Genomic DNA, 23,624 nt, shown 5'->3' on the forward strand with positions numbered 1-23,624 from the left:
TGAACTGAATAATATAATCACATGTTTTCCATATAAGGGCTCAGACAAATTGAACAGTCCACAAGCAATCCCTTCAAATTTTGCTGGTCGCAAAACTGTAGGAGGAAATGCTCATGAAAACTGGGCCCTAATACGTTTGTTGCCTCTCCTTGTTGGTTTACGTGTACCTGAAGATGATCCTGTTTGGCAACTTCTTCTGACTTTGAAGGACATTGTTGAGTTAGTGGTTGCCCCTGTTCACACAACACAAAGTATTGCCTACCTTGAATTTAAAATATCTGAACATCGTGTCAGATATTTGGAAGTTTTTCCTGATCAAAGGCTCACACCAAAACACCATTTTTTGGAGCACTACCCTGCTGTAATAGAAAAATATGGGCCATTGGTTGGAGTATGGACAATGCGCTTTGAGGCGAAACACAGATTTTTCAAGCAAGTTGTGAGACACACTAACAATTTCAAAAATGTGTTGCTGACCCTTTCTACAAGGCATCAAATGATGATGGCATACCACATGCAATCAAAAGAGGTGAAACCTGCCCTGCTTGTCACAAAAATATCCAGAATGCCTGTAGATGTGCTGCATCCAGACATACAGGCAGATTTAAGAGCAAGATCACCATCTCTGACTTGTGTGCAGCTTGCCACCACTGTCACCTACAGTGGAACAAGATACACTGCTGGGATGATCCTGTCTAATGGTTCAACATGTGGACTACCAGACTTTGCTGAGATAATACAGATAGTCGTTTTGGACAATTGTGTATATTTCATTGTGAAGTTACTTGCTGCATGGTATGTAGAGCATCTGAGATCTTTTCAACTGGAGGACACTGGCAAGATCAGTCTTTTGGAGCAGCAGAAACTTGGTGACATGTGGCCCTTGGCTTCTTACAATGTGGGAAGAAAACGCTTGGTAACCCTGAAACGTTACATCTGCTGTGAATAATAGGTAAAAAACAAACAAAACGACAACAACAAAAACTTGATAACATGTACATCTCCCAAGTATTTGTTATTTGCAACATTTGGTGTGTTGAAGTGTGCTTTTTGTTTTATAGTTTTATATCTCAACTATTGTATAAATGAAAAGTAATAACTAATTTTATTTAATTGAAGGGAAATTTAACTCTGCCCATTTACATTTTATTCTAGGTTGAACAAGATGGAGGCAAAGCTTCGTGTAATTATTGATGACCAAATCGAGAAGTTGGTTCTTCCATCAGGGATCCCACCAACATTGGAGGAGCTGCAGAGTGTTGTGAAGGATACTTTTGGGATTTCAAATGACTTCAGTCTTCAGTATTTTGACCCAGAATTCCAGGACTACTTCACTCTTCACAGAGCTGACCAGATAAAAGACAAAGACACTGTGAAGGTTGTTGGCATCACCCCGGTCATGATAAACTTGACTCCGGTTGATGACAGTTTTGGCAGCCCCTCTGGCCAACTGTCTGACTATGACTCCTCATATGCTGAGTCAGTTGTATCCAATGCAGACTCTGCTGCAACTACTTCTTCTCAGGACACCATTATTCTCAAAAGGCAGAAGACCACAGAACGTTGTGAGCCCTGGCCGAAACAGTTTCCCATTCCACAGTTTGCATATGAAACTGAGATGTACCTGGAAAGAGCCACTGAGGAGTATAAAAAGAATGGAAGAATTACTTTTCAACTTTATTTGAAAAAATAGGACACACTACTTTTTTTTCTTTTTTTTAAAACAGTTCTTATGAACTCCTGTGTCAATGGAGGCCTTAATGTGTTCGATTTTAACACTCTAAATAACACATTCAAAATAAATTGGTTAAAAATATAATTACAAATCCTACATCCATTTGGATACTATACCTATGTACATGTTTTCTAAGGAAGGTGTCCTTACTTATAATTTTAATATTGATAAAATCCCTATATAAATCTCTGCATTTCATCGCCAAGCTTTTTTAGCATGGACTCTTATTTACAAACATGGTCTACACAAACACCAAAACCACAACAGATGTGTGATTAACTTGTTAATCTTAATGGTTAAATTTCATATTCACAAATCCAAATGTTTAGGAAGACATCCCTCTTTTTATGTTTTTTTTCCCACGAGCTTGTGCAATACCTTTAATATAGTGCTGTTTAATTCTACTTTGTATAATGATGTTTAAATAAAGGTTTGTAAAAAAAAAAAAAAAAAAGAAGACGAAGAAGGAGGAGTGTGCGTACTGTGCTCTTTGCTGTGTCTTGCCGCCGTTTTAAAAATGGGCACTTTTTGAAGAACCCGCATCAAAGTATTGTGGAGAAGCGTCGTGTTAAATCTAATTGATGAACGGCTTGTTGTGAAGTATTGTAACAGCCACTATGGTGTGGTGTCCCTTTAAGACGCCCAAGTCGAGGGTTGATGGTGTCATCAGTTTGTGCCACTGCTCTCTCGCTCCGGGATTATGAGGTCACGTGCCTTCACGCTTGTGCTTAACGAAAGACGGATTTATGTTTTCTTCTCCAGACATTTTTTTTGTTGTTGTTTTATTTGCAACGCTTGGGTTGTATGAACGCTGGGCGTTATGTTGTTGAGCCGCAGCCGTTCAACCGGGCTTTTATATGGTTGTTGAAGAAGGCGTATTAAAGAACCACCGTGGATTACCGATACCAGCGTGGGTGTGTGTTCTTCCGACTAGCCTGCTAGGTGTTTTGCCGCCTCCTCTCAACCACGCAACACAACCCGACGTTACAGTATGTATTGCAGCTGCGAAGACGAACGTACGTTCTCCTGTTAGGTTACAGCTGGTAGGAAGGTGCGTTCAGTGTCTCTTTGTAATTTTAAGTTTCCATGTCAAACGAGATAAAACAGTTATTTCTGGATGCGCACTTATTTGCTGAGATTAACAATGTGTTTTTGTAAACCACGTGATGATTTAAGTCATTTAATCTTTACAGAACATGTGAGCGAGGCTAAAAGAGCAATATTTTTATGTTTAGTAAACTGACGTTTCTAAATGTAACTGCTTTTATTTTATCAGTTCTGACGAGGACAGCTGAGTGATGTTGTTGGTGAGCTTGGATTAAATCATCTCTAAACAAAGAACTTGTCCTCGTGGTGACTGACTTGGGGAGTGGAGGTCAGTGAGCCCATTGTCTCTGCTGGTCCGACTCCAACTACAAAGCCGGCCCGCTCGCCCCCTCCTGAGTCTGAGAGGAGATCCAGAGTAAGTCAGTTATAACTACACTGGTTGCTTAACTTTATCATTTTCTACAGGGTCTCTCTCTCTTAGCTCATTTTGGTTTGATTTCTGCCTTCTGTTTAGCCTCTCTGTTTGTCTGCCTCAGTACATTAATGTTTTATCATTTGAGTTACACTCTCTGTTTCCCTTCATATGAAGGTGATGTCTGTGGAGTGATCATGACCTCGTGTTGGGGAGTAACGGAATATATGTACCGCCGTTACGTATTTAAAATACAAAATATGAGTAACTGTATTCCGTTACAGTTACCGTTTAAAAAGGTGGTATTCAGAATACAGTTACTTTGTTGAAATAAATGGATTACACTGCGGTACTTTCCTGTTTCATATTGTCACGGGTCAGGACTGTTTGGGTTTTGTTTGACAGCTACGTTGTGTTGTTCCAGGAGGCAGCGTTACGGTTGCCATGGTTACAGGGCGACGCTCTCTCTCTCTCTCTGCGACTGTGTGTTTCCTGGGTGAGAGAGCGCCTTTTCGTTGTTGTTGTGCTAAGCTAACAGGCAGAATGCTACAAGCATAGCTCTAAAGAATGTAGCATCATGGGCAGTGTAGTCCGTGTTGCAGGGAGAATGGACTGCCATACACGTTATGTGTCTGTGAGCGCGAGGAGGGAGAAAAAGGGGAGTGGAAAGGTACGAGCTGTCATCGAGGAAAAACGGGAGCTGGAAGCATGTAAATATAATAATAACCACTTCAGCCAAGAAGAGTGCCTGACGAGCCCAGTTGTAAGTAAGCTATTAAGACTCGACTGTACGCTGTGTTCGTGTTTTCCTCCGAAAACAATAAGTTCCGTTGGAGCAGTCTTTCAACGCCTCTCTCTGTCTCTCGCAAGCAAAGTTGACCCAGACAACAAAGTAAAGCTATTTTTCGGCTATGAGCCGACAGGGACCCCGCCGTTTTAGTCAGAGGTCCCTTTACTACGGTTCGGCGTCGCGGACCTTCAGTAACAGTAATAAATCACACAGCAATAGTACATTAACGTTGTTGTAAAAAGCATGATAATATATTAAGTAATCCAAAGTATTCAGAATACGTTACTGTCATTGAGTAACGTAACGGAACACGTTACAGAATACATTTTGGGGCATGTATTCTGTATTCTGTAATGGAATACATTTTAAAAGTAACCTTCCCAACACTGAGTGTAGTATTAAGTGGACATGGCCCTGAAAAATAAAGGCATTAGACTACGTGTCCTTGGGGGGTGGAAAGCTGTAGACTCTCACCCACGCTTGCCTGTGAAAAAGTAGATAACAGGGGACCATCTTCTAGTGGAGATGCATTATAACTCACCTGTGCATTATAATAAAAGGTGTTGATTGCAGCTGACAGTGTCTGCAGACTTTGATAACTGTGACACCCTCGTGGTTAATCAGAGGGAAATCTGAGTCAGTGTGGATTTGGTTGTACAGCTCTCACACATACAACCTGAACTGCACATTGTAAGTGTGATGTTCTTCAAATTTGAACAAAGTAAAAACTAAAAAACTTTGAAGTCATACGAGCCAATATTTTATTCACAATGTTGAACTTTTACTACTTTTATCCCCAAAATGAACTCACTTCAAATATTTACCACAGCATAGCGTCCCCAGGCACCTGAGACGTTTGGCAGATGGTGAAACTGTTTATCTTTGTGAGGTAAGAGGGGGCACTTGTGGATGAGCTGAAGATATACACCTGATGTCACTGTTTGGGTTCTTTGTCATTACAGGAGAAAGAAGTGAAAGCAGGCCGAAACCTCAGCACATGGATGACATCAACCAAAAACATCCAGCACCAGCAAGTAAAGATGAGCCAGCGGCGATCCCTGTGGAAAAGACTTTTCCTGCTATGAAGCAGCCCAGAAGACGCAAGCGCGCCAACAGGGAGGAGAGAAGCTTGAGCTGTGACCAGTGTGGAAAGACCTTTACTCTGATTGGTAGCTTAAAATCACATCAGCTGATCCACACCAGTGTGAAACCATTCAGCTGTGATCAGTGTGGAAAGACCTTTACTCTGAGATGCAACTTAAAATCACATCAGCTCGTCCACACGAAATTTAAAGCTTTCAACTGTGATCTGTGTGGGATGTCTTTTACTCACAGTAACAACTTAAAAAGACATCAGCTGATCCACACCGGTGTGAAACCATTCAGCTGTGATCAGTGTGGAAAGACCTTTACTCAGATTTTTCACTTCAAATCACATCAGCTGATCCACACCGGTGTGAAACCATTCAGCTGTGATCAGTGTGGGAAGTCTTTTACTCAGAAAGCTCACTTAAAAACACATCAGCTGATCCACACCGGTGTGAAACCATTCAGCTGTGATCAGTGTGAAAAGCGCTATACTCTGAAAGGTGACTTAAAGAAACATTATATGATCCATGTTGGAGTTAAATCATTTGTCTGTGATCAGTGTGGAAAGTCTTTTACTCAGAAGAGCAACTTAAACTCACATCAGCGCACCCACTCTGGAGTTAAATCATTTGTATGTGGTCCCTGTGGAAAGGCTTTTACTCGTATGACTGGCTTAAAATTACATCAGCGCACCCACTCTCGAGTTAAATCATTTGTATGTGGTGACTGTGGAAAGGCTTTCATCCATTACAAAAGTCTATTGAGGCATCAAAAGACCCACAAAGTGTCCTCCTGTGAGAAAAGTGGCAGACCAATGGGACATTACCCTGACAGGGTTCATTTGAACACAGTGGGAGAAACGGGGGATCTGAACAAAAGTTCTTCTGGATGCTGCGTCAAACTTAAAAAGCTTGAGATCAGGCTTCACAGAATTCAGCTTTAATTTCCTGAGAAAGTCAGAGCTTCACTGTCTTTGTAGATCTAGTGAAAACATGAAAGGGTGCAAAAAGAGGCACTGTGGTACTGCATGATGAAGTCAGAAGTGACAGAGAAGTATGTGAGCGTGGTTCAGGACATGTTTGTGTGGTAGCAGTGACTACCACACATACTTGGGTTGAAGGTGGGGGGAGGATTACATCAATTCTGAGCCCCAGATGGAAATTAGCCCTTGGCTATAATCTGGTATGTTTACATTCATGTAATTTTTTTTTTTACATTTGTATTCATTAACATGCACTGTCCTAAATAAATAAATTCAAATTCAAATTCAAGCCACTGTAGTTATGGCTAGACAGGTTACCCTGAATCTTCCCTTAGGTATGCTGCAATAGGTGGAGGCTGCTGGGAATTTCCCATGATGCATTGAGTATTTCTTCCTCAGTCACCTTTCTCTCTCACTACTTGTTAATAGCAGAGATGGATAGTAATGCATGCGTTACTGTAATCCGATTACTTTTTTCAAGTAACCAGTAAAGTAAGGGATTACTATTGCAAAAAAGGTAATTAGATTACTGTTACTTTCCCGTAGGAACGCTGCGTTACTGCGTTACTAAAACCGTCTTATTTTTTTTTTCAAGAATGTCTCATGACAGTGATGTAAGCGAGTGCGACGTTCGTGGCAACAGCTGTGTAACTCCCAAAATGACAACACAGGCACAGCTTCTTCAAGACGGGCGCTTCGCTGCATTTATTGAACACCGTGAAAACTATAAACATAAAACTCAAAGGCTTTAAGTGCTTCAGTCTATCAGAAATAACACTTGTGCTTTAACAACAAAAACTTACCTCGTGGCCGCCTGCCACTTCGGAGGTCCTAGAAGAATACCTTTACAGTCTTGCGGATTCTAAATTAAAACATAAAATAATTAGAACACCGTACATTACAAATTTTCACAATATTACAATACAGTTATAGCAAATGACAAATACCTTGTACAGCTGGTAGACTAAACAGGGCTTTGCCAATAGCTCGCTGAACTCCTTAGTGTGATTATTAAACGTGGGCTCACAGCCTATATTATCAAACCTCGCAATAATAGCGGTGTAACAAAACTTGTTCTTTGTGACAAGATAAACACACCTTTACAATATTGACCACAGAAATGTACAAGCAAGAACATTTTAACTGCTGGAACCATCTATTAAACTTCTTTATGCATAAGCCATTTCTGTGACACTTACACTCCCACCAAAATCACTCATTGTTTGCAATGTGACTTTCTAATGTGTCAACATTAAAGTCTGGTTCACTTTCCATGTCAGTCTCCAGTAAAGTCACTACCTTGTGAATAGGTCTTTCCAGATATATCAGCCTTGTCAGTGCTTTTCCCCTGTCAAAGGTAGTTTCGCTGGTCTTGAGCTTCACCTTTCGAACCTTGCCATCTGGGCTCTCTATAGCCTCTACTATTAGAGCAAGTTTCCATTTACATCTTGGAGCATTATCATCCTGCAGTATCACAATGTCATTTACTCGCAGGTTTCGTGAGACGTTCTGCCATTTCCTTCGCCGCTGGAAATTTAACAGATACTCTCGCCTCCACCTTTGCCAAAACTCATTTGCTAGAAATTGTACTCTCTTCTATCTTTTGTTCAAGTACAAATCCTCTCTGCAAAACTCTCCTGGAGGTGGAACAATAACTGAAGATTTCATCGTTAATATGTGATTGGGAGTTAATGGCTCTGGTCCCAAGGGATTGTTGAGATACTCAACAAGGTCTGCTGTTAATGATGGCCATTGTCTCGTAAAGCAGTGTTCTTAGACTAGCTGTATCGAGTCTGTTTCAGAACTTGTCCAGCATCGCTGTCAGTACACTTCGTACTGTTTGAATTTGATGTTCCCAGATGCCCCCCATGTGGCTAGCTGCCGGAACGTTCACCACAAATTCACAACCAATAGCTCTTTGTGGTTCTTGATCCATATCCTTCATTAGCTCCAAAAATTCTCTTTTGGCGCCCATAAAGTTTGTCCCTTGGTCATGTGGCAGGATGAATGTTATTCCTTGGTTCAACCCACTTTCAGCCTGGCGCATTAGGGGGCGCTAGTATAAATAGTGGCCATTTGAGCATTCCTGGATCGCTTACCTGTGATCTCCTTTTTGGTCACCTGACTTCCCTTTGGTGTTGCAGAGATCATTCTGAAGCCTCCATCGCGACTGGTAGGTGTTTACTCATTGTAGTGTGTACATTACCTTACTTGGTGGTAAACAGATATTGTTTTTAGGTCATAGCTGTAGAAGCCTCCTATGAGCCACTCTGCTCATGTTTCATGACGCGGTTTACTTGGTACGTAATTCAATTTTGTTACGATCTCTGCCTTTTATTGTTCTTTTATAGTAATTACTTATTATGCTTTGCAGGAAGTGTGGGCCTTAGTTTTACGCAACGCTACGCTAGCTGAAGTGCTGCTGCTTTGCTTTGCTTTGCTTTTACCGTCTGTTCCCGTTGCGAGGTTTCTCTTCCTGCTGCTGCCAGCTTTTTAAAGTGGACGTCGGCGTGGACAGCGGCCATATGCATGCCGGTTATGGGAATCAGCTGGCGTACATATTAATTGACCGGATGATTAACTTATAGTTGGGCAGGCGGCAAGTTGGAGCAACACGGCGATTCCATTTGCTCCAGATTTTAACGTTTTATCCAGATTGTACGTTGTTTTTCTGTTGTTTTGATTTGTAGTTTGGATTTTTGTTACGCCACTGGTGGGAGGCCCTTTTTCTAGCTGAAGATCACCAGTGTGGTCCTGCAGTTGGGTTATCCCCCGGTGCTACATTAGTTTTGTTGTAATATATTAAAATTTTCTTTGTTCCTTTATTCAGATGCGGAGTGCCGACATGGAGTAGACTAGGGTGCCTTGGTGGTGGGATCCTTTGAGTGTACACACCTGCCTCGTTTAGTTCATTAGTGTGAGCGTGTGATTTTGTGTTGCACTTGTATCTTGGTGTGTTTCTTTTTTTGAGTTTGTGCGTGGCATCCCTGCCCCTCCACTGGTAAGCCTCAGCTCTGAATACCTTTTTAAGCATATTTGTACATGGATATTTATGATTGTGCTTTTATATGGTGTTTTAAATGATTATTAATAAATTGTCAACTTGTTTTATCATTGAACCTCGTCTCTGTACTGAGTATAACAAACCTAACTGCCTTCTTGGTGATTAGTGTTACTTCCAGTATTCTCTGGGTGAAATTCCCAGAGTGGCGTTGTCTTTTAAACTGTGAAGAGTATTTACTTTATTCTCACTTTGTGCTGCCACAGTCACATCTTAATTGCTGGACAGGACCTCTTACGGCTATCAGAACTTGAAGAGCATTCATGAAGGCATCTGTCGATAAGTCATCTAGCGTTTCAATGTGCACAACTCGTGAACATAAACACGTGAACAATAGTCCATACCTTTTGACTTCCTTTCTTCCTTCCTTTACCATGAATGAACCAAAACAGTCGACACCACAATACGAGAACGGAGGTGCTGTCAGACACTTTGATGAGTCTTCACATATCTCACGCCAAAACTTCTGAACTGGTGGACAGAAACAAAGAGCGTGGATGTAATTGTCCGGTGTATTTGCTAGACAGTGTGAGCAGTTGTTGGAAGGCGTATAGCCCATCTTGAACATCCTATGACCAGTATAGCGCACTCTATGTAATATTTTGTATTGTATTAATTGCAAACTGGGATTTCTGATCCATTGAAAGGTTTTTAAGCTGAATCTGTTTCTACCTTGAGAAACAATATGTACTCTCATCCTGTACACTGAAGGCTCAGAGTTTAAATCGCCTTTGTCCCACCAAAGAAATCTCAAATAGTCTTGATGCTCCTTGGTGACGTGGAATTGGTGGAACATCCTCTCCACATCCCACATGATGGCGATGGGGCCCTTTCTGAATCGACATAACACTCCAATCAGTGCATTGGTAAGATCTGGTCCAGTCAGAAGGTGATCGTTAAGAGATGTCCCCTGGAAATGGGCCGAACAATCAAAAACCACATGTATTTTCTCAGGTTTGTGGGAGTGGTAGACCCCATGGTGCGGTATATACCATGCTGCCTCATTATCCAGTTCTTGCTCTGGGACCTTCTCTGCGTCTCCACCTGCTATGATGTTGTCCATGAACTTGACGTAATCTTCATAGTATTTCTTATCTCTTCTGAGCCGACGTTCCAACGAAGACAGTCTATGCTCAGCACATTGTTTGTTGATTGGAAGATTTGGGTTGTCGGTTTTGAATGGCAATGGGACTTCATAGTGACCGTTTTCCTTTTGCCTTATGCCTTTGGTCACCTTTGACATGAACAAAATGTCTTCCTGAGAGACTGGATTGTCATCTGTTGCATGCTCAGAGAAATCAGATCCCAAAGCCTTTATTACATCAACTGGACCAACTTCCTTCACTTCTGCATACAAAATGCACTTCTTGCTTGAGTTCAACTGCTTGTTGTACTGCAGGAGTAACTTCTCGAACAATGATTCTGTGGCTTATGCCAATATCATCATTGTGATTTTGAACTTAATGTATAACCAACTATGCTCCAGCCGAGATCAGTTAGCTGTGTGTAAGGCTGACTCTCCTCACCTGCAATAATTTCCCATGGAAGAAGGGCTTGCTGACAGTTATAGCCGAGAAGCAGACCAACTTTGCATTCAAGCATTGGAGGTAACCTATCTGCCAGCCTTTTCAAGGTGAGGCCAATTCAAAGCAGTTTCAGACGTCGGGATGTGTGATCTGTTCACAGGGATGAACTCTCTTGTATAGACCAGTGGCAATGTAATTCTCTTTTCCTGCTTGTAGCCTCTAACTTGAAGATTTACCAGTTTCTCGCATGGTATGACTGTTGACTTGGCGGACATGGTCGATAGTCTTAGATGAGCCTTACTCTTATCTGTGTCGAGATCCTGGGCCACTTCATCCAAGATAAAGGATGTATCGCTCTGAGAATCGAGGAGGGCATACACTAGAACTTCTCTGTCTAGGTGATTTTTTTTTTTTTGACGAAACCCAGACCGGTAGAATGGTGGATGTCAGTGTGCTCGAAGTTACTTGAGTTACTCTATTAGTGATTGCGGTTGCTGGTTCATCTCCTTTGCCCTTGTCTTGAGAGTTATCATTCGTTTCAGGCATTATCCTTCTACGCTCTACAAACTTGTCATCATGCACACACGTGGGATGCTTCTTCTGGCATTTTTCACACGTGTTCCTTTTATCACACTTCTTACAATGATGTCCCCCCTTTAAACATCCAAAACACAACCTTTCTGCTTGTACAAACTTGATACGATCCTGGACTGATTTTTCCGTGAATTTGAAGCATTTATCCAGTGTGTGACCATTTCTTTTGCAGTAAAGTAAACTGTGAAGTTTGTCTCTGAAGCATTTTCCTATAGTGAACAGATCTCCAAAGCACCTTTCCCGCACTTCCCAAGCTGCATCATACGCTTCATCTGTGCCCACTAGGAGAAATCCTTCAACCACTCTCTTTGCGGGTCCACCAAGATACTTCCTGAGATAATAGAGCTTTTCGTTCTTTGGAATGTTTTTTCTTTCAATCAAGGTCTCAAATGACAACTGCCAGTCCTTGAACTTTAAAGGGTCACCAGTGAACAGTGCAGGTTCCAGAGTTGGAAGACGATTAGCACTTATTGCGTCTGCTAGTATGCTGACTAGATCCAAGTTTGGCTGTGGATGAGTTGCTGAAGCGGCAGCTTGTGTTGCTTTAGGGATAAATGGCAGACTTGATGCGTTAACTGCTTGGCCTGTGGTGCCCTTAGGTTGCACACCAGGATTTTGTTGGGCTTGGTTTATGACTGTGGGAGTACGTGGAACAAATGCAGGGCTTGTGGCATTATGGGCTTGGGTTGTATTTGGCGCTTGAGAGGGAACTTGTGGTGGAGCAGGGATTGCTGAGGTTTCGCTGTCAGTTTTGGTACTGCGCACTAAACTACGACTTTCAGAAATACTTTCAGCTTCTGCATAAACCTTTACTTTAGCTCTTGCAGCATTCAGTTTTTTAACCTCTTCCAAGCGTTCAATCTTTCTGCGCTGCTCCTCCATTGCTTGTTGCCTTTCTAAGTTTTCAAGTTCCAACTTTTTTAGTTCAGCTGCTTCCCTTTCTTGATCCTCCATTACTGCTAATATTTCTTGACACACAGCTGCCTCAGCCTCTGCTTCTATTGATTTGTGAGTATGACTGGCTTGAACCACTTTTAGACCTTCGTGATCTTGATCTTGATTTAGTACTTTCAGATCCTAAGCACGACCCAACATCTGGCCATGGCTCTTCATCACCATCTGCAAGGTCTCCTTGTAAGTGTTTTTTAGCTCTTCTGACAATGAACGAGGAAAGTGATGTACATGTATCCACTTTGCATCTTTCATCTGCATCAGGAGTTTGTATTTGCCATATTTGTTCATAAATGATTTGTACATCTTTGCAAGCAACATTTACATTGTTGATGAGCTCATTCAATCCACTCTCGGAAACTTCATTTCTTAATATTACTTTGCTCAATCTTGCTTCATATCTCCATTTTTCAAAAACAACGGCATATCTGTGTTGGAGGCCTTTGAGTTTCTTCTCTTGAAGCTCTTTACCCTTTTCTGTTAGTGTTCTTACTCTTTCACTTTTACAAACAGTCTGTAGTTCTGTAATTTGTTCATCATCATTTTCTTCCACTTCGGTAAGTGGTACAGCATGGTGCTCTTCGAGATCTTTGTCAACGATCTCGGAGTCTAGTTAAATGTCATTGAGCGCACTGTGTTCAGAGTTCAAATACTTCTTATATTTGTGACTTAAGTTACTTTGGGGTTACTGTTACTGTATACTTTAAGTGCACCTTTTCTTAAAGGACCTTGTAAACTTCACTCAAACTTTGACCTTAAGCAAGCACACAGAACTATTCACCAAACTACAAAGCATACCTTGAAGTACAGTAGAAATGAAATAAACTTTGACAAATGTGTTATAGAAACTTATTGTGGCTCTTTAAACTTGACTTAAACCACTCTTATTCTACCTTTAACACTGTCCTTTAACAATTTACACCTTACTCCAGTTGTATAACGTTGCTGCTGCTGTGCTTGGCTGCTTGAGAATGGTGAGCTTATGCAATTGCGCCCTCTTGTGTCGCTCCACTTCACCGTCACTCTCTGCAGCTGCCGTCTTCGTAATTAGCTTCTCACCGGCACTGGCTAGGGCGAGTTTTCACTGTAACTCCAAAATGACAACACAGGCACAGCTTCTTCAAGACGGGCGCTTCGCTGCATTTATTGAACGCCGTGAAAACTATAAACATAAAACTCAAAGGCTTTAAGTGCTTCAATCTATCAGAAATAACACTTGTGCTTTAACAACAAAAACTTACCTCGTGGCCGCCTGCCACTTCGGAGGTCCTAGAAGAATACCTTTACAGTCTTGCGGATTCTAAATTAAAACATAAAATAATTAGAACACCGTACATTACAAATTTTCACAATATTACAATACAGTTATAGCAAATGACAAATACCTTGTACAGCTGGTAGACTAAACAGGGCTTTGCCAATAGCTCGCTGAACTCCTTAGTGTGATTATTAAACGTGGGCTCACAGCCTATATTATCACGCCCAAACCTCGCAATAATAGCGGTGTAACAAAACTTGTTCTTTGTGACAAGATAAACACACCTTTACAATATTGACCACAGAAATGTACAAGCAAGCACATTTTAACTGCTGGAACAATCTATTAAACTTCTGTATACATAAGCCATTTCTGTGACACTTACAAGCTGTGTGCAGATCAACAATGGATAATATATCGAGTGCAAGAGAGAGTATGAGCATCCAGCGTTTAAAGAGTGGTAGTGCTGACCTTACTTTGAGTTTGATTCCATGAAAAGTGACAAAAACATTTGCGTTCATTGTTCGTGGGAAGAAAACTTATTTTTACAGCGAAAAAAACCCTAAACTTCCAAGCAAGCACCAAGTGCGCTACCATGCAATGGGAAAAATCACAGAGAAATTTGCAGATTATTCCATTGACCGCTGCTTTACAGGTGAAAAGGGAGCAACAGGACCGCTAGTCTTTGATTTAATTTATTTTCTGCTGTGTTTTACTTGCATCTATTTGAAAGACTGGGCGTAAACACAAAAAATTTTTTATTTTATATGCTGGAATGTGCAGAAAATAGGTTTAAATGTTAAACTAATTTCTTCCAGTCAGAGAATGTTGCATATAATTTAATTTTTGTTTGATGCAAAAGTTAAAAGATTAAAACTAATAAAACAAGTTTTAAAAAGAGACTTTTCCATTTGATTACATTTTTGTATGATAGATTATGCAGAAATAGTAGAATTGGGCTGAAAAATCTATCGTTTTATCACCCGTTCAGGTTGTAAATTGTGTTTTTAAAAAGTAACTAAGTAATTAATTACTTTTGAAAATAAGTAATCAGATCCATCATTACAATCTTGAGGGCTTTGTATAATAGTCTAACTGCAAAAATAAAGACCAACGGTGAACTTTCAGTTGCTTTTAAGCTTGAAAGGTCCGCAAGACAGGGATGCCCCCTGAGTCCACTCTCATTTGCCATTTCCATAGAGCTGCTGGCTCAAAGGATTAGGCAGAATGATAAAATAAAAGGGATTAATATTGTTGGAAGTGAGCAGAAATTGGCCTTGTTCGCAGATGATGTTTTGGTTCACTTATCAAAACCTACAGAAAGTTCTTAGTAACTTTTGAAAGCCCCCCCCCCCCGCAAAAAAAAAAAAAATTGCTCAACAAATACAAACTAGGCTGGGACAAAAAAAAAAAATGAAATATTTGGGCATTAACTTATCAATGGATATTACCAGTTTGGAAGAAATCAACTACTCCCCATTTAAAAAATATATTATGGTAGATATTAACAGATGGTCATTAACCCCTTATCTAAGCATCTCTTCTAGAGTAGACACCATAAAATTGAGAATGCTTCCAAAGATATTATACTTATTCCAGTCTATTTCTGTTTTTTTTCTTTCTCCCCCCCCCCCCCCCCCCCCTTCTCACAGTCTCTTCTCCCCTTTGGTTTTCTTTCTCTCCCTCTCTTTCTTTCATTCTTTCTCCCTGTCCTATCCCCCAGTCATGTCTGTCCCGTTTGTAGCAACTGAAAATAAAATAAATTCATAATTATAATAAAGGTCAATCAAATGGACCTTAAGACAACAATTCTGATGGCTGAAGATCCAAACGGGACACAAAAAAAAAAAAAAAAGGAGTGCAGTGTGGCAGGCAGGAGTAGGACCCAAAATGCAGGCGCTCAGACTCAAGGTGTTAACTCAAAGTCACAGCTTTATTGGCTGGCAGGGGAAAAAAACATACAAACTAAAACTGGGAAACAACAAACTAAAACTCACAGGGAGCTCCACACAGCAAGAGCGACAACGCGACACTGACTCAGAGAAACACAGGGTTTAAATACACTGGGAAGTAACAAGGGGAATGAGACACAGGAGGGCACAGCTGGGAGAAATCAGGACTGACGAGACAAGAAAAGCAGGACGCATTCACATAAGACACGGACCTTCAAAGTAAAACAGGAAGTATGATATAGAGACACGGTGGAGACAGCAACTAAGAAACACAGAGACAAACCATAAGGTAGAGGACTCTAAGAACCGAAAGACACAGAGGGAAACTCACACATGCAGACACAGACTTACACAGAACAGAGGGTACACAGAGAAACATGAAGGGCAAGGGATCGAAACTAGAAACCATAGAATAACTCACACAAGTACAATAATACAAAAATCACAAAGAACTAAACATGCTGGGTCATGGGACCCAGGACCCTGACAATTTCTATAGAAAACCCTGATAGATACTTTGCAGAATGGGATTGGATCCTCTCTAGATTTATATGGGCGAGTAAAAAGCCAAGAGTTAAGTTTAAAACACTTCAGCTTTCAAAGGATAAAGGAGGACTAGGCCTCCCTTGCCTACATGACTATTATAGGGCAACCCAAATAAGAAATCTGGTGGGCTGGTGTAAACCTGGATACTGTTCAAGATGGAAGGAAGTGGAACTTTCCTTGGGAGGTAACTTCCTTGGTGGGGTACTGATACAAGATCCCTCAGAGTTACGACACCTAGAAGACCCGGGTAACCCTTGGATAGTAAGCTCAATAAAAACATGGAAAAGAGTACTTAAAAAGTATCAATTAATCCAAAGGGCCGGATTCCTTAGGTGGTTTGCATATGGACCAGATTTTTTGCCTAGTAAGACCGACTCGACATTTAAAACATGGGCTAATAAAGGCCTCACCACATACAGTATCTTGTTGAAAGATGGAAAAGTGATGAGTTTCCAGGATCTCAAGAAAAAGTTTGGGTTGCAAAATCAAGATTATTTTTATAGATATTTGCAACTGAGGGACTTCCTGAATAAAAAAACTAAAACATCCCCAGTTATCAACTGGGAATGAAGAAATTATTTATATATTTGAGAATGCATATAGAGATGCACCCTATTGAAAGATTATTTCCAAATGATATTGTTCACTGACCAATCTAAGAGGTCATGATACAAGATATGTTAAAGCAAGATGGGAAACAGAGAGTAATCTATCCCTAACAGGAGAGGAATGGGATGGGATCTGTAGGCAGCAGTGGTCGGTAACAAGCTCCCCCTCGTGGAGGGAATTCAGCTGGAAGAATGTAATTCATCATTTTAATACCCCGGCTCAAAAATCCAATTATTCTCATAAAATAACATGCTGGAGGCAGTGTGGACATGCAGCAGCAAATCATTTCCACATTTTTTGGGAATTTCCTCGTGTGGCTCAATCTTTGAAGGAAATACATAAGGTCCTGGAAACAATCTTTCAAAAGAAAATACAATTTCATTTTGCAGTATTGTACCTAGGTAACTTAGAGAGTCTTAATCTATGCAAACCGGATAAATATTTGTTGAGTGTGCTGTTGGTAGCTGCTAAAAAGGCCATTGGCTTAAAGAGGACACTCCTACTATAAATGAGTGGATTGATGTGATACTATTTTTGTTATGGAAAGAACAATTTTTAGGCTAAAGTGGCAGGCGGACTCATTTGAAGATTAGTGGTTGAAATATGTACAAAATGGGAGGCCCGATTCTGTATAATCTCATTGTATTTTCTGTTTTTTGTTTTGTTTTGTCCCCCCCCCCCACTGTGTTTATTTGATGTTGTATTGTAGAAAACAAATAAAACAATTTGAAGAAAAGAAAAGAAGTAATCAGTAACGTAACGTGATTGCTTTTTTGGTGAAGTAATCAGTAATTAGTTACTGATTACTTTTTTCATGTACTTTGACCAACACTGGTTTATAGACCTCTCTGCATTGAATCATACTTGTTATTAATCTCTGGCTCTCTTCCACAGCATGTCTTTTATCCTGTTTTCTTCTCTGAAGAAGTCACTCGGAACACTGAAAACGCCACGTCCAGATGAACAGAATCAACTTTTCGGGACAACATTTAGGTACAAACAATTCACCACAAAAAGACTAAATATCCAGGAAAATTGACAGGTGCTTTCAACTGTGCAGTAAACATGTTTGACAAACTTAACACAATGTAACTTAAATCATACTGCAAGACAGAGCTGGCTTTCATTTCAGTGGGAGATAGTTTCATGGACATTTGCAGCTAGAAGTTTAAACTTTGGGTGAAATGGGGTCAATGCAACTCTTAAGCATCCATGCAAATGTTCATTAGTCAGCTGTGAGTGATTTTTTTTTCCCATTCATCTTTAAATTGCAGATTTTCACTTCAGGAAGCACACAGCCCCACTCCACTGATGACTTGCTGTTGGCCAACACCCTCAATGACTTTTACAGCTGGTTTGATGAGCCATCAAGCAGCCTTGACATCCCCACCTCCCCACTCCCACCAGCACAAAGCCATCACCACCATCAAAGACCTCACCCACAGGAGCTCCCTCCTCACTCCACACCTGAGAGCATTTCACACCACCTTCTCCCACTACAACCCTTCATATTCATGAAGCAGATGTGAGGAAGCAGTTTAAGAGCCCGAATGCTCAGAAAGCTCCTGGCCCAGACGGTGTGTCTCCTGCCTCACTGTGCAAATGAGCTGGCCCCAGTGTTTTCTGGCATTTTCAATTCCTCCTGCCTGCTACAAGTCCTCCACCTTAGTCATCCACCAAATGTCCTCTGCTCTTGTCCCCGTACTCCAGGGTGGGCAACTCCAGGCCTCGAGGGCAGATGTCCTGCAGGTTTTACATATAACCCTGGGTCAACACACCTGAATCAAAGAATTAGTTTATTACCAGGCCTCTGGAGAACTACAAAAAATGTTGAGGAGGTCATTTAGCCATTTGAATCAGCTGTGTTGGATCAAGGACACATCTAAAATCTTCAGGACACTGGCCCTCGAGGCCTGGAGTTGTCCACCCCTGCTGTACACCAACTGCTGCACCTCCAACCACCAGTCGGTCAAGCTAATTAACTTTGAAGATGACACCACCATTATCGACTCATCTCGGACAGGGATGAGTCTGCCTACAGGATGGAGATTGAACGTCTGGTGTCCTGGTGCAGCTGCAACAACCTGGTGCTGAACAACCAGAAGACAGTGGAGATTATTGTGGACTTAAGGAAGCACACAGCCCCACTACCCCCATCATCCTGACTGACACCCTCATCGCCACTGTGGACTCATTCCGCTTCCTGACCTCACCCTGGAGTGAGTGGGTGCCCACCATCACCTTAATTATGAAGAAGGCCCAGCAGAGGATGTACTTCCTGAGGCAGCTGAAGAAATTCAACCTGCCAATACGGACGATGATGCAATTCTACACTGCAATCATCGAGTCCATCCTCACCTCCTCCATCACCGTGTGGTACGCTGGAGTCGCCACCACTTACAAACTTATAAACAGAGACTGCAGTGTGTTGTACGCTCTGCTGAGAAGGTGATTGGCTGCAGACTCCCATCTCTGCACCTCCAGGACACTGGGGCGTGCAGCTCGGATCACAGCTGACCCTTCTCACCCTGGACACAGTCGGTTTGACCTGCTCCCCTCAGGCAGGAGGCTCCGGTCCATTCGGACCAGAACCTGTCGCCATAAGAACAGTTTCTTCCCCTCTGCTGTTGGACTCATGAACAATAAACATAAGACTGTTCCAACCACAAACACATGACCTATACTGTGTTCTCTGCATCTGTCCCATTTTTGCACTTATCATTGCCTGCATTCATGTACATCCCAATCTGCTTCGCACTATTTAAAATGTTTATTTTTATTTATTTATTTTACAGGCTGCATCATGCCTGTTCAAGAGTTGCCCACAGCAGATGGCAGGAATAAAATCTCCAACTACATACTAAATGAAAAATTGTTTGGCTGTTCAGACAAAACCCTCTTGGGGTCCGGATTTGGACCGAAGTCATGGGATTGGGGATCCTGTTGTAGGGTCTACCTTACCATATAAAGTGATTTGAGGAGACTGTTGTTATGATTAAAGTAAAATCCAATTGAAAAAGAACACACTAACACTTTTATTTGTCACAGATTTAGCAGAGAGGAGTCGATCGCTGTGCACACAGAGCCGAGAAAAAAGACGCTCATGTCTGTTCATTTTTGCTCTGTTTGATGAAAAAAGTGTTACTGAGGAACAACAAGAGGGCTTGCCTCTGAACACTCAGCTTGAGGAGTTTTAAAACAGAGCCAAAGCTTGACAGTCACACATCAACATTCAGAAGATTGTTTCAGAGTCTGGTTTAGTGAAATTTGAGGTTAATGGTGTGCCACAGACTTTGTAATTCCCATGTGTATGACTTATTTAAACATTCTCCAAAATGCAAAACTCTTAAAAACAACTTTTACCTTTTAAGAGTAATTAAATCTGAAAGCTGTTCCATCCTAAAGGATTACAACACTGCGTAGTTTATCATTTTATAAAAGTTTCAGCAGCTTTTTGAATTTGTCACATGTGTGGAAAGTTAAGAGTGAGCCTTTGTATCTTACTGTGAGTGATGCTCGTCAGCACACAAACCCAGAGTTTCTCTACAGGAACACAGACAGAGTTATTCCCTGTACTGTAAGGACACATTCAGCATTGTGCAGTAAACCCAGATCATCCCAGTTAAATGATTACATGGATGTGAGTGTGATCGTCAGAGCAGCACTGATCAGAGTCAGGTTATAATGTCCAAGGTGTACACAAACACTAAGTTTGATATTAAAATGTGTGAAGCGAAAATTCAGCCAAAGCCTTTAACTGGGATGTGAAAAAATATAAAATCACAGTATTTAATATTGAGGTCGTGTCAGCTGTATAATATAATTCTGCATATTTCCTAGTAAGAAGGAAATGTGTTTGTTCTTCACAGGCCGTTAACTGAGCACGAAGTCATTTGGATGAGTTTTTCTTGTATTTGTTCATCTCACATCTCTTATTTTCTTCCATATGAGGCGTTCGTTCAGGAAATGTCTGTGAAGTGCAGCTGCATGTAACATGAGTAATACAGTCACTACAAGTGGATGAAATGCTAATTAAAGAAGGAGTGTAACAGCTGATATTTCTGTGGAGATTATACAAGCACTACATGGCGTAAGTTTTTGGACAGCTGGAAAAATACCCGGAGAACAACCCGGAAATATCGTGATGCATGCTCAATCATCCAGGTAAGTAAAACTCAAAAAGTTGATTCTGTTTACCTGGACGTACCGTTCCATATGAACAGAATCAACTTTTGGAGAACCTGGAAATACGGGAACATGCAAACTGCTCACAGGAAGAGACTGAGGTTGCACAAGCTCCTCCAGTCCTCCTGTCAGGCCTGAGCCACTATGCTGCCTATTTTTCAACACTGCAAACAAACGAGCTGAAAGCTGAACTCTGCAGCTTGTTGTGGTCTCCTGTGGCTTTAGGTGATGACAAGCCTTCCATCTGTTCTCCAGCATTTTCATTTACAGCCATAAAATATTTCCACATGATGCTCCTCTTTCTCTCTGCTTGGGATGTGTCGTTCGTGAACGAAACAGCTCTTAGAGCCGACTCTTTGAAGTGAACGACGCGAGCCGTGAGGTTTTTCTTTCTTTCTCTCACCCTCTCTCTCTCACCCTTTTTTCCGCTAAACTCCACACGCGCGGCCTGTACTTTGCGCTCAGAAGGGGGGGGGGGGGGCGTTAGTTACACTCGCAGTAGCACAGGAACAGAGCCAGAGAGAAAGAGAGCGAGGGACAACAACGTCACATTAGAAAGGTATAGTAATCATCCACTATTTTCAGTTGCAGATGATAAAGGATTCAGAAATCATGCAGGCCCATATGAGAGAGAATGTGCATCTTCTTTTTGTTTTAATATTTTAATTTATATTTAATTGTGTTGTGGTTTGCAGTGTTTTGTGTTGTTTCATGTTAAATTTGTTTAAAAAGAAAAAGCTGAAAATTTAAATAGTTAAAAGTTTACAATGTAAATAATTGTTTTTTGTATTATATGCTTTATTTATTACATTTTATGTGGAATGAATAAATAAAGTATATTTATGGTGGCCCTTAGAGAAAAAGCACGTACAAACTCCAAAACACATACAAACTCCTAAGCATGTACAAACCCTGAAGCACGTAAAAACTCCAAAACGCGTAAAAACTCCAAAACACGTAAAAACTCCAAAGCACGGAAAAACTCCAAAACGCGTAAAAACTCAGACGCACTTACAAACCCCGAAGCACGTACAAACTCCAAAACACGTAAAAACTCAGAAGCATGTGCAAACTCAGAATCACCTACAAAAGACAACAGAAGTGCTCCAGGATGCTAGGCGCAGTGTTGAGCTTTTGTTACCTAGTGGCTACACAAGCCAGCAAGTACCAACAACCAGATTTGGTGTGTGGTAGTAACAGGTAAATGAACTTTTTTTTTATTATTTGAATAAATATGAGTGCTTGTTTATAAATACACAAACAATACACACATGCTTTCAATTGTGTAATTTAAGTGATCTGGGTAGCTCTGTTTTGGAAGTTCAGTTAACGCTAGAAATGTGTTTTGGAGTTTGTATATGCTTTAGAGTTTGTACGTGCTTTGTCTCTAGGGGCCATATATAAACATATATAAATAAAACCACTTTTTTTACATTAGTAATTCAAATTGCATAATTTTATATTATTGTTAAAGATAAATTAATTAAAGCAACAAAACAACCTGAAGAGCCGGTTCGGAGCCGAAAGAGCCGGCTCTTTTTAGTGAGTCGAGCCGAAAGAGCCGGCTCTCTAGAAAGAGCCGGAAATCCCATCACTACTCTCTGCAGCTCAAATGCGGTTTTTTGTGCGTAGCTGAGTCACGTGCCAGCACAGTAACAAATCCCAGCAGGGCAGAAAGAAGGGGGTGGAGCAAAGTGAGTCTGCAGCATAAGAAGCGGTGTTTGCACAGACAGAGCTAGTGATGGGCAGATGAAGCCCCATGAAGCACTGAAGCTTTTCATCCAATTGGTTCACCCCAACGCGAAGCTTCATGAAGCTTCATTTGCTCTAGCAGGACACCTACTGGACGTAAAAATAATAGCTGGCATGAATTTGAAGAGTGTGGCATTTTGCACACAGCCTGTAAATGTCAACAACAAAAGGAGTGTGTAAAACATGTATGTTGTAGTGATGCAGTATACTGTGTATATTTATACTGGCAGTATGGGAAATGATTATTTGGAAATGCTTGAAATGGAAATGATCATTTACTGTGAGGTGAGGTGTGGTTGGGGTGTGGACAGTAGTTGTGCTTTTGTAACGTTGAGGTATGGACAGCTACACACTGAGGCTTTGAGCCTCAGTCCTGCCTGTTCACATTTTATTCTGTAAAAACTAAATTTTCACTGCTTTTATGACCTTTTTAGTGGGGAGAACATAGCTAGGATTTAATGATTTAACAAATCTTTTGAATCCTTTGTCCTCCACAATGCTAAATGGCTGGGAGTCCTCAATCACCATGCTGACCAGGTCTTCATCTATTTGAGATTGTTCTCTGAGGAAAGACAATAAAGATAAAGCACAAATATAAATATCACACACGTAACTTATTACAGTTGTATAATATTGTTATATCATTTAGTAACATTACTGCATGCTATATTATCATTGCATTTGATGGCTCACCTGGTCTTGCTCCACAATCGGTGTTCCTCTTATTCTCATGCAAAGCTCTGTAGTGCCTAAGCATGGATGAGGTGTTGTTGTTATATCCCAGCTCCCTGGCACATAGCAAACACTTCACCTTGTACAAAAGTCAAGACAGCTTAACATAAATTGTATTGCACCATCAGTATCATGACAATACATCTTCTGTAGATATTTACATACCTTGTTGGGAGGAATAAAATCAAAATGTTCCCACACAGGGGAGGACATCCTCCTCTTCTTAGCTGGCTCCATTCTCTCCTGAGTTTCTCTCCTCACTCTCATAAACCTCCAAACGGTCTCCAAACTCTCACTAACCGCAACTCTCCATCAAACACCCACATTTTGACTGAAGTCTGAGGGGTTTATATCGCTGTCATATCTCGCGGCAAAGTTCGAACCACTTCATGAACCAGTCACG

General features: G+C 41.1%; 1 protein-coding gene across 3 annotated transcripts; it reads left to right on the forward strand.

The window, feature by feature from the left end:
• The first annotated feature begins 2,418 nt into the window (after nucleotides 1-2,418).
• Nucleotides 2,419-20,615, forward strand: LOC146702258 (uncharacterized). Of its 3 annotated transcripts, none has more exons than XR_014922319.1 (5): nucleotides 2,419-2,786; nucleotides 3,012-3,197; nucleotides 4,947-6,255; nucleotides 17,447-17,545; nucleotides 17,827-20,615. XR_014922319.1 is itself a non-coding variant. In XM_085469018.1 (3 exons), exon 3 carries the CDS (start codon nucleotides 4,982-4,984, stop codon nucleotides 6,014-6,016), a length of 1,035 nt encoding a protein of 344 aa, XP_085325144.1. In that variant the 5' UTR covers nucleotides 2,419-2,786; nucleotides 3,012-3,197; nucleotides 4,947-4,981; the 3' UTR covers nucleotides 6,017-11,877. The 3 variants fall into 3 exon arrangements, 1 of the variants encoding a protein (XP_085325144.1); XR_014922320.1 differs by having other exon boundaries at nucleotides 2,419-2,724; XM_085469018.1 differs by lacking the exons at nucleotides 17,447-17,545; nucleotides 17,827-20,615 and having other exon boundaries at nucleotides 4,947-11,877.
• Nucleotides 20,616-23,624: the final 3,009 nt, after the last annotated feature.

This window comes from Copadichromis virginalis, linkage group LG9 (genome assembly GCF_057382275.1).
Source record: "Copadichromis virginalis isolate Kocher_CV1m ecotype Utaka linkage group LG9, C_Virginalis_male_GT1.1, whole genome shotgun sequence".
In the NCBI taxonomy this organism is placed as follows: domain Eukaryota; kingdom Metazoa; phylum Chordata; class Actinopteri; order Cichliformes; family Cichlidae; genus Copadichromis; species Copadichromis virginalis.

Excerpts from the sequence above, each read along its gene's own strand:
- LOC146702258 (XM_085469018.1), top strand. The coding sequence starts at position 4,982 with ATGGATGACATCAACCAAAAACATCCAGCACCAGCAAGTAAAGATGAG.